Consider the following 13,907-nt stretch of genomic DNA (forward strand, 5'->3'; position numbering starts at 1 on the left):
GCAGACGGGCTGCCTACTGTGGGGTTCCAGGGTCCTGCAGTTGCGGCACGTGGGTCATCCTGGCATGGAAAAGACCAAGATGGTGGCCCGGTCCCATGTTTGGTGGCCTGGCTTGGACCAGGACATCGCTCGCATGGTGCACAGCTGGCAAGTCTGCCAGGAGCATCAGTGGGCCTCGTGTCATGTGGAAATTACCCCTGGCCGTTCCCACAGAGACTGTGGTCCCGCCTGCATGTGGATTTTGGGGTCCCTTCAAGGGCCATTACTTCCTTGTGGTGGTGGATGCCTTTTTGAAGTGGGTGGAGGTTCTACCTATCACCACTCCATCAGCAGGTGCAACCATTGCAGTGCTACGACAGGTCTTTGCCGCCCAGGGGTTGTCGAACATCATTGTGTCCAACAATGGTCCTGCTTTTGCCAGCATAGAGTACCTGGCCTGGCTGACCAAAAACGGGATCTGCCGGATGATGGTTCCTCCGTACTACCCTGCTTCAAACGATGCAGCCAAGTGGGTGATGCAAACCATCAAGGAAAAGCTCAAGAAGAGCCAGACTGGGGATTTCTGGACGCAGATTGCCCGGATACTGTTTCAGTACCAGACCACGCCCCATTATGTCACTGGCCGTGCCACCTGTGAGCTCTTGCTTGGCCGGATGGTCAAGACATCTTGGACGTCCTGCATCTGGACTTTCGATCCACAATGCTTCCGAAGCAGATGAAAGAGAAGCTGGCTGCTGACCAAGGGTGCCATCCTGGGCCTTTGCTGGATTCGAGAGCTCCAGTTTTTGCCAGGAACTTCCTTCCTGGCCTACCCTGGTCCGCCCAAAAGGTGGCGTCTCCTGCCAGCGCCTCATCGCTGCTCGCCCGCATGCCAGACGGGGCCACATGGCAGACATGCCGACAATGTTAGGCCTCACCTCAAGACCTGGTTAGCACCCTTGACTGCCACTTCAGAGTTCCAGCCCACAGAGGACTACCAGCAACACCAGTCGCTTCAAGCAGAGCACCGCCCACCTCGGAGGCAAGCATTGCCAGTGGTGCAGCGCCCATTGGGCCGGTGTCAAGAACGGCACCACTCACAAGGCCAACCGCTGCAGACCCTCCGGACAGAGCGAGGCTGGCTGAGGCCACAACCGGCCCATCAACACCAGTACCCAGATGGAGTACTCGACCGCGGAGGCCACCGGACTGTTACTCGCCTGGAGAGCAGGCACCATCGACTTGTCTGGGATGGCGGCAGAGCCTCATGCTCTGAGCTTGGACATTTGTTTCTTTGAGTAAACAAACAAAACGGGGGTAAGGGGGAGTAACAAGCATGTGACGTCCCCGCGGACATAATCTTCGTTGGCCCGCCAGGCTCGGTAGGCAACATTGGTCACCGCACCAATAAACACCGGCGAGCACATCTGCTTGGGGTCAGTCATTGTTCATCACTACCACGCTGCTAAGCGTCTGTCTAATGGAAGGTGCCTCGAGCCCTCTCTCATTCATAAACCCGGGCGGATCATGACAATATGCACATGCATTTATTAGCAAATTGGTTAATTTTAACATGTTGGAACATTGCAATTACAATGTCATTGGTAAAAAAATTGAACTAGTAAGCTATTATACTAAAAGATAGTGTAAGTGACTCATGTTAGTTTTGGAAAATTTAATTTCTGCCAGTTGTCTGTTCTAGCCAACCTGTGCCTTATTATGCCACATCAATTTCTCATAAACTCAGAGAAATTTGACCCAGTACCAGCTGTCACTTATCATATTTGCTGTCAAGCGATAGGCTCAGGTTTAGGGGTGGAACCTGCAAAAGAGCTCCCCCGCTGTTCGCAAACTCGTGCCCCTTGCTTTTTGGAGGCTGGCTTTCCTGCACAGCTTTGCCGTGCAGTGGCTAGGTGGAGTTTACAGGCCAAATTTCGCCTGCAGCGTGAAATTATCGCAAAATTTAGCACAAGATCAAACACACTTTCTTAGGGAGAGTATGTTGGGAGGCTAGTTTGTAAGACACACTTTTTTTGTGAACTTAAACTGCGCTAACTTAAACCGCAACATGAAATCTTGGAAGCTTCCTTGATAGCAAGACATGGTCCAAATAGGTGTGTCAGTGAATCGTCAGTGCATCTTTTCAAGAAAGAGCTTAATTTTTTGGTGTAGACAGGGGCTTGGCGAGGGAGTGTTCCATAGTCACAAAGTTATGATCTGTCTTGGGCATGCGCATCATTCAAAGAGGCAGCATTGTGTGATTTTAATAAACCAGTTGTTAGTCTGCATTCGTCCTGTCTTCTACCTTGGTGTCTCGTCCTTAGCGCGGTTTAAGTTCACAAAAAATACACTTTCTTAGATTAGAAATAAACGCTAGGAACCACGCTTGCTCCCACACAGCCAGCAGTATATTCGATTTGTTTAGAATATTTGTATCCAATTGTATATTCAAAAATTTTTGAATACCTTGTTTTTCAATCGAATACAAATATTAAATATATAATATTTGATATTATTCGAAACTTTCAAATATTCGCACACCCCTACCTTGAATGGCGGCAATTCACGCTCAATAGAGGCCAGAGCCTGTGTCTGCAATAACTCGAACGGAGCGAGCCCCAATGGCGAAGCGATTCCCGGATTGCCAGCCGGAGAGGATGTGTAGCTAGTGCTTCCCATTACATCTGCTGCTATAATCTTCAGCAGGCAAGAGCTACTAAAGGCTCAGCAGAGTTACTTACTTTGTCAACAAATCACTGACGGGCTTTAAGAGCTAAGCTCCTAAAAGGAGCGGGGCGGCAGTGCGTGCCGTCAGGCCTACACGGACAGCCGGTGTTGCAGTAGGTGCCGAGTGCGACGCAGCCGGTACTGTGGCGGGCTCAATGGTTATGTATCTGCTTGACATCAGTGAAGTTCGCCTGCACTATATCCCATCCAAGGAGGCTCCCCAGGAGTGTTTCAAGGTGGTGATACCCCACAGTCCAAGGAAAGCCACCCTGAACTATTTCCACGACTTGCGGATGGCCAGACATGCAAGTGGTCTTAAAGGGTCCCCGAAACGGTTTGGACAAATTTAGCAGACGCATAGGGTACAGCTACAGTAAAACATCAGTGCAACAATTTAAGTAAGGCATCTCATATTAAGAGAACCACAGGCAAATACAAGTTACCCTCCTCCCTATCTATGCCTTTCCTCCTCAACTCATTCACCAAGAGATCGGGGCTAAGCTTCGCCTACACTGGCTATGCGTCATGATATGACATCGTGTTGTCTACTTCCAGTTGTCTTGGAGCCAGTGCCCAAAGCTTCTCCAACCTCTCCGCTAGTCGCCTGGCTGTCAACCCCTCATGAGAAATATTGAAGCAGCGTCCATCGTAAGCAATCTGTCACAGGGCTGCATGTCTGGTATTCCAGAACCCGCGAGCGAGCTGGGTTCTGACTAGGTTCTCACTAATGGGCAGAGGTGTAAACTAAAGCTCCTCCATACAACTACTGCTGTGATAAAGGGGCCTTAGCGCAAACGTGAGCAGCCTGAGCAGTCTGCAGTGTGCAGCCACCTGGTGGTGCAGAGCTTAAACAGCCAAACAAAGAGCTACCATTGCTGCAACCAAGTGTAAAACATTTTAAACATATAAAAAGACAACAGGTTCATGGTTATGCTCATGCTGACAACTTACACCAGCAGCAAAGTAGAATACACTTGGTTACTGCCATATTAGCTGGGTGTGTCTGGTTGAGCTCTGTGCCATCAAGTGGCTGCACAATGCAGGCCATTCACGTTTGTGCCTCCACTCATCTGGTAAAATGCCCAGTTCGCTTGTGCTTACCTGAATATCATCATGATCATCAGCCTATTTTTATGTCCACTGTAGGACAAAGACCTCTCACTGCTATCTCTAATTAGACCTGTCCTGCACCGATTTTAAGTTGCACCTGCAAATTGCCTAATTTCATCACCCCATATCGGTTTCTGCCATCCTCAGCTGCACTTTCCTTCTTTTGGCACCCATTCTGTAACTCCACCAGTTATCCACCAGTTATCTATCCTACACATTATATGACCTGCCCAGCTCCATTTTCTTCTCTTAATGTCAATTAGATTATCAACTATCCCTGTTTCCTCTTTGATCCACAATGCTTTCTTCCCGTCTCTTAACGTTACACCTAACATTATTTACTCCATCGCTCTTTACGTGGTTCTTAACTTGTTCTAAAGCTTCTTTGTCAACCTGAATATGAGGCACACTAAAGCTCTTTATTGTGGAAGTAATCCTCTGGTGGGAAACGACAGCGGCAAACTTGTAGATGCTGGCGCCCATTGCATACCGACAGCCCGATGCGCTGCAGCCATGCCACTCGCATGTTGCCTTGCAGTTGGACTCGATGCCGCAGCTTGACATGTCGCCCATTGCTAGATTTGCAGCCCACAACATAACAAGGGTGATCCATGATGCTCGAGAAAAGAAAGCTTGAGACAAACACTGTCTGTATAGTTAGCATCAACACAGAAAACATTTTAAAACAAGCAGACATATGACACAGGCTGTGTGGCGGAAATGCTTGACTGTAGTTATAAATTGTCATTGTGTATGCCCTCCTCTAACTTCTTTATAGAAACAAATTAACCAACATTCTAACTATTACAAACGTTTGTTGATCATAAAGTTTGAAAAATTACTGGTGACGTGACCTGGGTATCCAATCGTATAGCTCTACTACTACATCTACAATTGGGAGGAGGCAACTGAAAACTCATGGGAGCGGCACCACTGCGATCGGTAGCGATGCACATTTAAAAAATAATATAATAAATTACACGCTTCTTACGCAGAGCACTTAAATGCATCACTCAATGGTCAGAAGGACCTACCCTAACAACTCAGTATGTCTACAATATCAAAATCGTTTTAGGGTTCCTTTAAGACTTTCCAAAAGTGGCACCACTACGCTACTTAGCCAGGAATCAAGTGTGACACTCTTCACTATGCCCACTTGTGGTGCGAGTGCCAATGTGTGAAGCGTCATGTGGGCGACCACCCGAGGGCTCATGCAGCCAAACGACAGCCAGCTGCACTGGCTAGTTGCAGTCTGTGACATTATGGGTGCTTTTTCCAGAAGCCAGCGAGGCTACATTTTTCTACTGCCTGTCGCCAATCACTTCGCGAAATGGGTTGAACCTCTTCCCCTTCGGAAATTAAAGCTATGCACAATCTGTGACAAGCTGACCAAAGTCTTTACCCGCTTCAGCTTTCCAGCAGAGCTTATAATGGACAATGCATCCTACTTCACGGCCAAGGTATTCTGCATGCGTGTGCTGCGTTTGGCATTAAGCATCGCGAGACATTCATGCATCACCGACAGGCCAACCCGACAGAATGGATTAACTGGAACCTCAAGCCCTTGCTTGTGGCCTTTGCTTGGCAACATAGGGACTGGGATGTCTGCCTTAAAGAGAGAGGCTTCTTGTGATCTACGGTGAACCATTTGGCCAGGTACGCGCCCGCTTTGCTTAACTTCGGGAGAAAGCTGCCGAACCCCATGGACCGCATTCTGGGGACCAGCAGCAGGGCGTGCACTATGAAGGCCTGCCTTTCCAGCTACACAGCGGAACTGCGCTCAAGGAAGGACACGGCCCTTGACCTGACCTGTTCCAACCTAGCAAAAGCGCTAACTGGGCAGAAAGGCCCAGTACGACTGGTCCCATCGCAATGTGCACTATGGTGTTGGCGATCTCGTCCTCAGATGCAAAGATGCCTTGAGTGATGCTGCCAAAGGGGTCTTTCCCTCCCTGTTGGCCAATTATTGGGCCCGTACCAAGTGGAGACCAAAAGTCCAGTTTACGTCTCAGACCTCAAACCTTTCATTGCCAGGTGCGATGACTGGGAAGACGGGGAGGCAGTCACTTAACCGCAGGCAAACAGTGACACGGCTGGGCCCAGGCCACACTAAAGCCCCTTAAACTTTGCAAAGTAGAGCCACGCTTTGAAGGATGCCAACCCCTCCTCATGCAGTCTGGTCGAGGCTGACGCCGTGTCGTCATTGGCCTAATGGCATAACGTGGGCCCTCGCGCCGGCTTCGTCTGTTTACAGTCACACTTCAGCACTATTTTTGCTTGAGAAGTCTCTACAGAGTGGCGAGGAGCACATGTTGGCACCGTTGCTCTTTTGTGTTGTTTTGGTTTGCGAATGTCTTGAACTTTTATGGCAAGTGCAATGTCACTTCAAGCATTTTCTATCACCCTAACCTACTGCACCTTCGTAGGCCAAAATAGTTTCAGCAAAGACAAGATGCTCTTCTTGATACCGTCTGGTAAGTGCTACGGGCTAGGGAGAAAGACATGGATTCATCGAATTGGGAGGGAGAACTTTAGACCATCATTCTCCACATGACTATACTAGGTAGTTGCGAGTCTCTCATAGTGTAGTCCTAGGCAATGCGTACTTTGTTTATATAAGCAGTATGGTCGTATTTGGCATGCCTAATCATATTGTATGCCAACAGGCTTGAATTTGCAGGCGTGCGAGAGTGCCTGCGAAAATGTGATTACGAAACCTTTAATATTCAGCACATTCCTTTTGACAAAATTTGAGGCTCGAACGTGAAAACTCATCTTAAGAAAGCAACTCTGCATTTTGTGGTTACTAACTAGCCTTCTTCAGAGCGAATAGCTTTGTTTGCCTCTTTTGTTTGTGTTCATCATTGGCGGTTGTCCTGTAGGTTTGCGATACAAAGAAAAGTGTGCGGGCTCTCCCAAAACCATGTTCGTTGCCGAACGACAGCATCAAAAGTCTTTGAGACGTACGTGTTAATTCGTGTCAGCTTTAACGTGTGTGTAGGTTAAGATGCGGTGGTGGAGCACTCGCAAAGAAAACATGCAGTCGCCTGCTCGCTTACGGGCTGGTTTAGTCGTTTGCTTATTCGTTCGTTCAACTATTAGCTCGTTCGACCACTATGTCTTTGAGATGCATGTAATGAGACAACAAATGGTGCCTCAATTGAACGAATGCATCATTTCACTTACTGCAATTTTGACCGCATCATAGCGTGGCAATTCTTTGCATCGAGGTGAGTGCAACCTCAATGCATGCACCTTGGTGCAACACGGTTAGCGACAAGTAAGTCACTTCGTGAACGGATGAGCTAATGCTTGATGAAATGTTATTCGTGATGAGTTACTAACCTGAAAAAATAATGCACTTGTTTGAGCCTGAATGAAGTGCTGTTATCGCATTACGGCTTCGCAAACGAATACTAAAAAACTGATTTAATTTGCTATATACGCAGAATCCCGTCTCGATGATCGGCCGCGTGTATAAAGTATGATGCAGGCCTACTAGCAAAAAAACCAAGACCTTACCTGATCCACTTTGGCAGAAAGCAAAGAATGACAACAAGGTGAAGAGCCAGGAGTGCCATGTGAAACATGTGGTCCACAAAAAGCTCTTCTGGCAGGAACCTCCAGTTAACCGTCCACTTGTAGAGAAACACTCGACCCAAGTTGAATGCCCCCGTCATGTATGAGACAGGGTTGGCTAGCAGGAATGGCAGAGCTAGGACCACCTGACAAAGAAAGTGTTTTTTTCTAAGCATGAGCAGCACCAAGATGCATGAGTCTGTCAGCAAGCAAGTAAAAAAACTTGCAATAGCTGCTGTTATAACATGAGGCAACATCTATAATGTTGCAGACATTCCAGTTATTACTTGCAGTTTGACAAAGATCAATTACAGTCGAATCTCGATAATTCGAACTCGAAGGGGCCTGGAGATATGTTCGAATTAAAAGAAGTTCGAATTACAGGAAGCTAATTCAATGGAGGACTTACCTGCAGTTGGCACATGTGCACCAAGCTAGTATGTGAGTAGGAACTTCTCCAAGATTTATTCACACGTACTTACATATTACAGTTAGTAATTAGGCATACTGGTGCTCATACTGTGACAGGAGACGGTGGGTGCACCCGCATATAATTGGAGGAAACGCACCATGTCTCATAACAATTGCTCTTTCGAACTTTTGGTATGCTTCACCGCATAAGAACGCTATATTGGGGCGTAGTTGACTTTTCGGGAACCGGCATTATGCAATGCGCCATGCTTTCCGCGCTCCAAGCCATTGGCGAGGATTACAAAGGCGTAGTCAGTGTGATTGCTAACAGCGGAAAATTGTTCCGATGAAAAACACAGCACCAAAATGCAAGAAGCTTGGTAGCGAACGTTGAAGTAGGTCTAGGTAGTTTAGAAGAACCAAGTTGCGCATTCAAAAAAGACAACCACAGGAAAAGGCGACAGAGATGGAAAGAGCGCAAACTATCAACTGGTTTTATTTATGTTTCTGTTTATCTATTTTGTTCGGAATAAAGTAGAAGCAAACTTGCCCGCTCATAGCCTTGCATGCAGTGGATACAAGCCTCTGCTTAAGAACATAAAAATTCTCGGAAAAAGTTAAAGTAACACAGCGCAGGAGCTTTTGGAGGCTTACCACATAAAGGAGAACAGCGATAAATGTGTAAGTGAAACTTCTGTCAAATTTTACCAAAAGGAAAAAAATTTTTCTGCACAGATGTTGTTGATTCTCCTCATCCTTTCATTGGCTGTGATTCTGCATATATAAGGTACCTCCACACAAATAAAACCAGTTGATAGTTTGCACTCTTTCCGTCTCTGTCGCCTTTTCCTGTGGTTGTCTTTTTTGAATGCACAACTTGGTTGTTCAAAGAAGTAGGTCAAGCGTTGCCGTGGTCTGTTTACAGCTGCCAGTGGATCTGCATGCGAGAGTGCCGGCTCGAGGAGGTGCGATAATCAAATGGTGGTGGTGGTGGCTTCAATTAATGCCGTTTCGGAGCTGCAGCCATGGCAAAAAGACTAGGAAGTCAGACGACGAAGGTTTTTTGCGTCCAAAATTTCAGACGTTCTTACTATATGGGGTACATGGTGGTGCTGCGACACTAACAGAAGTCACTAACAGAAGTAATCGGTGATGTGCACCTGTACACAAATTTCCGACACTGCTTTTTTTTTTTTTTTCACGCGCGGTGTGGAGGAGTCTTTCCTAAGCTCCTCCTTCATGGCGGGGTTAGAGGAATGCTGGTTAGAGGCACCGCCGTGTGATTTGGTGCACTGCTGACAGCATTGTCAGAGCACAGTATGTTCGAATTAACCATCGCGAATTTTTGCACGTGTGAATTAAAGGGTGTTTAGGCCCAGTGGAATACACATAACTTTGACGGAACTACAGCGTCCATTTGAATAAACCAAATTTTCAAATTAAGCATGCTCAAATTAATGAGATTCGATTGTATATACTGCGCCAGAATATGAAAGCCAAGACAATGTACCTGAATGAGGCCACACAGAAAAATCAGCAGGCATGTTTTGACAAGGCCTTGAGTAGACAGCAGGACAAAAAACAGTGCCGGTGCAAACAGCAGGATGTTCATCTTCACCGAGACAGCCAGGCTGGTAGAAAAAGCATTGGTGAAATAGCATTATGCGTGGTTATTTATACAGCGATGTAGTCTACTGCTCTTTATATTCCTTCTCTCAGGTGCAAAGCCAATTATTTCAGCTTGATTTTGTGGCATGACATAACTAAAACTCACAATGCAAAGCATTTAAACTAAGTGAAAGCATAAAATCAGAAATATTCCTTAAACGCCTTCACAGTTGATGATATGCAAAAAGGAATCTTAGTTGAACAAAATATTGCCAAGCAGTGGAATGCTACAAGGGTAGGCATCTTAGTGCCTCTGAAAACAAATCTTCCAAGTTATAAAAAAACAAGCAGTCTTGGGGCCATATTATGTAGCAGTTTGTTTTCAAACCAGTTCCAATTTTCCGTACACCATTTGTTGGCACCTGGATGTCATCATTCCTGCTGGGCTTGACGATAGACTTGGTTGACCTTAAGCACCTGTAAATCATTTGCAAAATAAACCTAACGTCTCCTATGAGCAGAACTGCTGTGAAGTGGTTCACTTTCTAATTCTGCAACACTTGTGTGTACCTTCACTCAAAAATGCCATTCCAGAATACCCCATGTCTCGGTCATCCCCATGTTACGATCAAGCTTCTTCTGCCCTGCTGCGATGAATAACTTTGTGAAGCCAACAATACGTGCCCTTCGGACAGACTCGCAGTGCCACCAAGGCGAGACACGTTTGGTGGACAGAGTATTGCTTGTTTGTTTACTGTCACCTTCGTAGACCACTGGGAGCAAGAGAACTCCTGGAAAAAGGTGTTCTAAGGCATTCCCTCATGGACCCCGGTAAATGACACGGTTGTTTGCTCCAGCTAACTGCGGGGTCAACCCAGGAACCAAGATGTGCCAGCTTGAGTCCCCCTCCTTTCTGTGTGTTCAGTAAAACAAAGGTGCGGAAGTGTGTGTGTGTAAACCCTCGCCCTGAAAGCAGGTCCTTCGACAACTGTGGATGCTACAATTGGACGAAAGTTGGACGGCAGTTATCCTGGCCTAAGGATCTAGGGAGGACAGAGGGGGTTTTAAGCAGACGTTTTCAGCTCCTGTGTGGGCTTCATTTCAGTCATGCTAGACTGATGAGATATTACATTCTCCACTCTTCATGCAGATATTGTAAATAAACCCAGTACTTCTCGTTCTCGGTGAGAACATGATTTTCCTTTCAACATTGTCTTTAACGTGGATGAGTCATACGAGGGCATGGGCCAGCTACCACTTTTGACATGCCCGACCCTAACTCTTGCACCCCAGACAAAAAAGCAAGCATGAACAGTGTGATGAGCGAAGTACGCTAGGCCGAGCACAGTGTTTAGAAAGAAGAAAAAGGAGTGGATAAACAAGACTGTGCATGGATGCAAGTGCAGCACTCCAGAAGAAACAATGACGAAGAGCCAAGCAAGAAGGCATGTGGCGCAAGAAATAAAAGAAACAGGAGCCAATCGCTAAAGTCCACCAAGCCTTAGCGAATCAATTGGTGAAGCACACGAAGTTCCAAAGAATCAATTGTGGGGACACACGAGGCCCAGAAAGAAGGGCAGAGCTAGAGTGTACTATAATACAGTTGAGTGGGACAAGTGGCTGGGGCGGCGCTTGTTTTGCAGTGAGGCGCGACGACAATAAAAAATACTGTGGCGGCACTGCAATCGAACAGGATTTAGCTGCATCAAGATTGTATCGTTAGAAACTGCTGGCGATTCTGCACAGCAGGGTCGCTTGTACTGCTTCGCACGCTGCTGTTTCCAATCAGACTGCTCAAATGGTGCTTATAATTGGATAGGACATGTATTTATTTATGCCTTAGGAATAGATACCTTTCTTTTTCTCCCTCATTTCATTTTATTTGTTTTTATTGCGGCTCGGTGACTGTGCGTGAATTGCGGCTGCAGGGTCGGCTTTAATTCTACTATGTTATTCTACTATGTACGGTTCCCTTTGGAAAAAAATATTTTTCTTGCTCTTCAAGCAGTATGTATCTCTTGTGTGTATTTTTGCGCATATAGTTTTTCGTCAGTAGGTCTTGCAAAATACAGACAGAAAAAACATGTAAACTTCCTGCTTGCCGCTTCAAACAAATAAAACATATTGGCCCCATCCGGCGCCCTGTACTCAGATTTACGAGAAGTATTCTTGTAGAAAAAAAAAAAGAACTGCAGTGCAACATTTTATTCATGTTTCCGTCTTCCTCGCGAAACAGAATGTGGAGCAATTAGCACCAGTTCTTTTATTGCGGTCAGCGCTCGGGCACCGAAAATAGTTTTAGGTAGCTATTATATATGCTAATCTTTGGCCTGTAAGCCGTGTGAGATTTTCTGCCCAGTCCATGCTTAACAACAACAACAAAACTCAGTGCCATTCTGCTCTGTGAAGAAAGGTATGGGCCCCTTAAGGGCGAACTGCGACTCCACCGCGGGTTGGCCCGGTATTGTACTATCTTCGGAATTTTTTTCTACACGCAGACGCGATACTTTGGAAAGTAGCCCTTAAAAGCTTTGCTGTTAAGTGGATATGACGTGTGCTGCTAAACTTGAGGTCACGAATCCAAACCAGGTCTCAGAATTTGATGGGAATGAAATGGAAAAACACTCGTGTAATCCTGTTTAGGAGCCCGTTAAAGAACTTCAAGTGATGAGAAATGTATAGGTTGCTTTATAAGCATATCGCGATAAGCATATCGCTAACGCTAGAATTTGTTTTAAAAAAAGACAAGAAAAAAGAAGATAGCTGCATCCTTCGGCTTTTTTCTGGGGGGTGTAAACGATAGAAATTATTCTCGGGTCTGATTTCTGAGAAAAACATGTTACGCTTATCTTATATATCATACCTAAATGTAATGCCCTTCCCAACTGTACGTCTGCTCAATTAAGAAGCTTTTGTACTATAAACGGCTGCTTTCAGTTATCCGGTGCACTATCATAAGGACAATAATGAAGCATTTAAAGGAACGGTGTGCCTCACATGCACGTAGAGATATTTGGAGATCTGCTGTGTTCATTGAAGATAAGCGTGGTACCACATTGGGCACCCAGATTTAATGGGTTGCAGTTTTGCAGACATGGTGAGACTGTCAAGAAATGTTTTCCTTGACTGAATCAAGTTTGCAGATTTACAGGATGTCCCAAAATGGGGCGTTTATATTGAATGACAGCTAGGAACTTGTTCACGAGAACCGATTAGCACCCATGCGTTAATTCTCTCAGGAACTGGTGTGGCTCTGCGCAACAGCCACTATTCTCGAGCAGCGCAATCATACAGAATAAGAGTCCTCACTTGCATCGGCCCCTCACCTTCGAGGCTTCAAAAGTGCTGTTATTCGCTACATTCGAATGCAAACGGCAATTCAATAATTTTTAATAATGAATCGGAATTCAGATAGGATATGAATAGCAAATACCATTCGATTCGATTAGAATTCATTTAGCCTTCTGGCATGTTGAAGGAGAACGCCAGACAAGACACGGAGATTACTTTGGTAGATACTTCTGGGTCTCCCCGATTCAGTCTGAGTACATAGGCATTATCTTGTTCCTTACACTGTTGTTCATATTAACGTCCAATAATTGCCTTGACTCCTCTTCTCATAAAGTCAATTGGTTCACATGGGGCTGGTGCAGCTTTTAAGAGAAACACACTTATTCCGGTCGGGAGTTCGCACTTTTTCAATCAGTGCATTCAGAATATTTGACAATTTTTCTCTTGCATATATGTCGTGGATATATATGTCTATGCTCCCTTTTGGTAACCTGCATCTCTTTGCGCCACGCAGATAATGAACCTGGTCTATTTAACTATAATATTGTGTTCTTCTATCATTGTCCCTGATCAAAATTCCACCAACAAGAAGCGCGCATCAAATCACAGGATATCAATAAAACTTTCTTATGTAGCTTCATGTTGCAGATAGGCGGCCTCTGTGGCAAAGGTTACGTGTTACATTTAGAAAACAACGTTAAAAACAACAGTTTGCCTGGCTAAATCTACAATTGGTACTGGCTGACAAAAGTCGCGGGCACACAAATGCAAGTAAAACCATAAGAATCATACTGCAGAGATTTTCTGTGAGAAAACTGGGCATCCGCCAGGGTGCGCGCAATGTATGCGCGCTCGCTAACAGACAACGCACTTGATAACGAGAGCAAAATTGAAGACGTCATGTATAACCCATGCCTCAAGTATGTATGTGCAGCAAAAAGGTGTCAATATAAGTTTGCAGTGGAAATAAAGCACTATTATAAGAGCGTACGCACACAATCGGTCTCGGGACCTGCAGTGAAATTACCATATTTACACGATTGTAAGTCGACTCTAATGTAATTTGACCCCCCCCCCCATTGCGTGTGACAGGGGAAAAATAAAGAGCATACCCGAGGGCACATTCCGTAACGAAAATTTATTAGTAGCAGTCATAGTCACTGGATTACTCGTCTTTCTGCCATTGTCCTGACTAGTACTGT

At 45.7% G+C, this 13,907-nt stretch overlaps 1 protein-coding gene across 1 annotated transcript in view; it reads right to left on the reverse strand.

Moving 5' to 3' along the window:
- Alg3 (Alg3, alpha-1,3- mannosyltransferase) overlaps positions 1–13,907 on the reverse strand; it is a 162,627-nt gene that overhangs the window by 42,354 nt on the left and 106,366 nt on the right. Inside the window, exons 5-6 of the mRNA XM_065433730.2 lie at positions 9,317–9,437; positions 7,339–7,541 (exon numbers count right to left, since the gene is read on the reverse strand). Coding sequence (XP_065289802.1) covers positions 7,339–7,541; positions 9,317–9,437 — 324 coding nt within the window. The remainder of the gene's footprint in view (positions 1–7,338; positions 7,542–9,316; positions 9,438–13,907) is intronic.

The sequence above is a fragment of the Dermacentor albipictus genome, chromosome 2 (genome assembly GCF_038994185.2).
Source record: "Dermacentor albipictus isolate Rhodes 1998 colony chromosome 2, USDA_Dalb.pri_finalv2, whole genome shotgun sequence".
NCBI classification, from domain to species: domain Eukaryota; kingdom Metazoa; phylum Arthropoda; class Arachnida; order Ixodida; family Ixodidae; genus Dermacentor; species Dermacentor albipictus.